This window comes from Cryptosporidium hominis, assembly GCF_000006425.1.
Source record: "Cryptosporidium hominis TU502 chromosome 6 CHRO016037, whole genome shotgun sequence".
Classification (NCBI taxonomy): domain Eukaryota; phylum Apicomplexa; class Conoidasida; order Eucoccidiorida; family Cryptosporidiidae; genus Cryptosporidium; species Cryptosporidium hominis.
The window spans coordinates 1-4,354 of record NW_666951.1 but is presented as its reverse complement, the minus strand read 5'-3'; the positions used below and the strand labels follow the sequence as shown (position 1 = coordinate 4,354).

Below are 4,354 nucleotides of genomic sequence, written 5' to 3'. Positions count from 1 at the left end.
TTACAAGAGGAAGCTATTATTAAGAGGAGAAGATTGGATTTGTTTACTCAAAAATCTATCTTTAAGAAAATTTATGGTAATGATAATAATAATGATGTGAAATTAAAAAAAGAAGAAAAGCAAAAGGAACAGAAACAGGATCAGGATCAGGATCAGAAACATAAACAGGATAATCAAAAAGAAAAGGAGGATATAGATGAAGAATTTCTAAGAGAGGAGGATAAATTTATAAGAGATTTATTTTTGAAAATGCATGCTTTTGAGTGGAAATATGAAAGTAATAGTGGGAATTATAGATTAAAAAGNTATATATGAAAATAACTTTATAATGAAAAGTTACGAATATATTCGTGATAACCAGATAATAAAGCTATATGTTCAAGTATTGAATGAGATACTGAATTTACTGTCAGAATCAACAGAATTATTAATATATAAAGAAAAAAAAGTCAAATTTTATTTGGATCCTATTATGGATTTTGATATTAATTTATATAATCAAACAAATTTAGTATATTCAATAACATCCGAAAAACAAGGGATTAATATGATTTATGGAATGGGAGGTTCTTATTCAGATATAATTAATGGTATTACAAGATCTTATTGTCTAAATAGTGGTAATAATAATAATAATAATAATAATAATAATAATAATAATAATAATAATAATAATATGAATATGAATATGAATAATAGCAATAATAATAATAATAACAATAGTAATATCAGCAATAATATAGGAGGATTGGGTATAGGTAGATTTCAGAATTTTTTATATTGTATTATGGGAGAAATTTCTATAGAATTGATTATTAATCAAGTTTGTGAGAAAGCAAAAAAGTATAGATCCGAGTTTGTGAATACTGGAGGATATATTAATGGTATTTCAGTAAATGATATTTCAATGATGAATAATGGTGTGTTTAATTTAGGTATTTCATCAAGTGAAAAAAATTTTGGTATGACAAGAAGAAGTTCATGGGGGGGATTTAATACAAATAATAATAATAATAATAATAATGATAATAATAGAAAGGAAAAAAATGTGAGTATTACAAATTTTAGTAATAATTATCAAAATGACCCAGGAAATTTAGGAGTTAATACATTTTCATTGGGAAATCTTAAAGTAAGTGAATATGAAGAAATGACAGATTTAACAAAGGAATTAATTTTAAAACCAATTTCTTTATTAAAGTCATGTTATCCAAAGGTGATAGTAATGACACAAACAGCAAGATTACAGCCAAAAGTTTTAAGTTTAACAAGAAGATTATGGCAGAAAGGTATAAGAAGTGAATATAGATTAACTCCTGTGCGTTCTTTAGCCATTTTTTTGGAAAAGTTAAAGAAAGATACTTTGGTTGAATTGCTGATAGTTGTTATGTTTCAAAATAGTAATATTAATTCAGCATCAGGAATAACTGGGATAGCTGGAGCAACAGGAACCGGAGCAATGGCAACAGGAACAACAGGAACAGGAATAGAAACAGGAGCTACAGTAGGAGGAGCAGTGATTTCTAATAATTCTCTTCAAATGGATGAGAATCCAAATTTGATTTATAATAGTGCAAATATCGGAAATCAAGAGCTATATACCAGTGGTACTGGCCATCATGGAGGAGGGATTTCCACTGTTTCATCTTCATTAGAAGGAGTAAATAATACAGGAACTGTAATAGGAACTGGAACAGCCATATCAAGGCCAGGAACTATTTCTGGATCAGTAGCAGGAACGGGAAATGTATCAGCTTTAGCATCAGGATCAGCATCAGGACCAAGTTCAGTATCATTATCAGGACCAGCATCAGGATCAGCGTTAGTAATAGGAGCAGGAATTGGATCAGGAACTTTAACAGGATCAACAACAGGTTCAGGCTCAGGTTCAGTTTCAAATTCAATTTCAGGTTCAGGTTCAGGTTCAGGTTCAGGGCAAATACTTGGGCCAGGATCGGGAACTTCGAATTTTTCTGATGGCATCAAAAATAAGAATGTGATATTTAGAATAGAGCCAATAAGCGGATTTTATTATGAAACTGGTGGATTGCATAGTGTTAAAGTAATTTTGGATAATGAAGAAAATGTGGTAAATTACGTATTAACAAAGAGAAAGAGGCAAATAATTAATTAATTTACTAGCATAGTTCTAATACTAAATTTTCAATGCCGTTAATAATAAATTACATTAACAATTGTGGCAATAAAGTTGATGGTATATATATTCCTATCAAAAATTTAATATGTATCCAAAAAAAATAACAAAATGATTTGAATATTTTAGTAATAGAAATTCAAATTTATTAATAAAACCATCATTCCATATATATGAATAAATAAATAAATAAATAAAAGAATGCCAAACTTAATTTACCATTACGATACCATTAAGATACCATCATATTACATTCTCAATATAATATGGAAGAATTAATTAATCTCATATTTTTTTGCAATATTCAATGGTGCTGATTGGTTAATATTATTATTATTGTTACTATTACTTGAGAATCTACTGAATACATTCTGTAATACAGCCTTGATAGAGCTACTTCTATTGGTCTTATGAGAACTTTTATTATTATTGGAAGATTTGCTTTGACTATTATTAATACTGCTGGAATTATTATTACTATGATTCAAACAGCTACTACTTGTAATCATATTTCCAATAACAGGTATTTGTCCTTCAAGTGAAGAAAAATTATCTTCATTCACAGTAGTAGCATAATAAATGGAATTAAAATTATGATGATAATCTTTGTTTCCAATTCTTTCTAATAAAGATACTGATTGTTTAATGGGATCATGACTATTTAATTTTGTATGATTTAATTTACCAGAATAATAATTACTAACATCTTTATTTAATTTTGAAGAATTATGACAATTATTTCTTTCTTTTACTAATTTAAATAAATCATCATTATCTTCAAATTCACTATTATTATGAATATTGGAAGAATCATAACAATTGGTTTCTTTTTCTTCAAGTTTACTAATACTTTCTTCTAATTCAAAATGGTTACTTACTTTATTATTATTCTTAATATTATTCTTTTGGATTATTTTATGTTCTTCTTCATCATCAACTTCAGTCAATTTTTCACTAATACTATTATTATTACTACTATTACAATAACTTGGAATTTGGCTTGAATTCTTACTAATATTATTTCCAAGTTTATTATTATTTCCATTACCATTTGGATTTATTGAATAATTCTTTTTATTTGATTGATTAGAAGATGGTATAATTGCAGATCTTGGAGAAATTTTCATAGAATTAATGGAAGAAGAAAATTGTGAATCTGTATATTCAAGTGAAGAAATTGAAATGGATGATTTATTATTTGGATTATTTGTTGAATGGGATGAATAAAATTTACTATTAATATAATTATTAATACATTTCTTATTTAATGAATTTTTAGGTAAATTTGTTACACATGTTGTATATTCATCTTGTGGGATTAATTTATGATCATTCTGTTGATGATGTAAATGTTGATTTTGGGGTAAAACTGACGCAGAATTTAATGTAATATTAATATTTCTATTTGGTAAAATTATTTGATCATTATTTATTTGTGGTGAATTTGATAATTTTGATTGAAGATTATTTGGGGAAGAATAATTATTATTAGAAGATAATGAAGAATTATTATCAGAAAGTGATAGAGAATTATTATCATTATTATTATCAGAGGAAGAGGAAGATGATGATGAAGATTGATCCATTAATTGATTTTTTAAGAGATTATTATTCTTATTAATAATAATGTTATTATTATTATTATTATTACATGAGATCATTATTCCAGGTGAAAGTTGTATCTTTTCAAACCAAGGATGATATATTGCTTGAGCTGCTGTACATCTAGATTCTGGATCTTTTGTCATCATCCATTTTATAAGATCTTTAACAGAAGATGAAATATTTTTCCATCTTGAACTGGTAAATTGAACATTACCTTGAATATTCTTTTTAAGTATTTCTTTCATATTACTACCAGGAAAAGGAGGTGATCCTTCTCAAAGAGTATATAATACTACACCAATTGAAAATACATCCACTTTTGTACTATAAATCTTATCTTCTAATATTTCTGGTGCAACATATCCTGGTGAACCACATCTCATTTTCATTGCTGGAGATCCAAGTGAAGCAGCTAAACCAAAATCAATAATTTTTAAAGATTCTGGACAATTTCTATTTTCTAAAATAAGATTTTCTGTTTTTAAATCTCTATGTACAACATTATTAGCATGAAGCCATTGAAGAGCTAAAAGTACTCTTTTCATTGCAATTTTAGCTTGATCTTCAGAGTATGCACCTTTTGGTGCAATCCAT

At 26.7% G+C, this 4,354-nt stretch overlaps 2 protein-coding genes across 2 annotated transcripts; one reads left to right on the top strand and one right to left on the bottom strand.

Moving 5' to 3' along the window:
* The first annotated feature begins 328 nt into the window (after positions 1-328).
* Chro.60071 (hypothetical protein) lies at positions 329-2,134 on the top strand. The annotated part of the gene is made up of 1 exon (XM_660358.1): positions 329-2,134. One exon carries the CDS (start codon positions 329-331, stop codon positions 2,132-2,134), a length of 1,806 nt encoding a protein of 601 aa, XP_665450.1.
* A 296-nt stretch (positions 2,135-2,430) lies between these two features.
* On the bottom strand, positions 2,431-4,005 carry Chro.60070 (serine/threonine-protein kinase 2). Its single annotated transcript, XM_660357.1, has 1 exon — positions 2,431-4,005. One exon carries the CDS (start codon positions 4,003-4,005, stop codon positions 2,431-2,433), a length of 1,575 nt encoding a protein of 524 aa, XP_665449.1.
* Between the last annotated feature and the right edge of the window lie 349 nt (positions 4,006-4,354).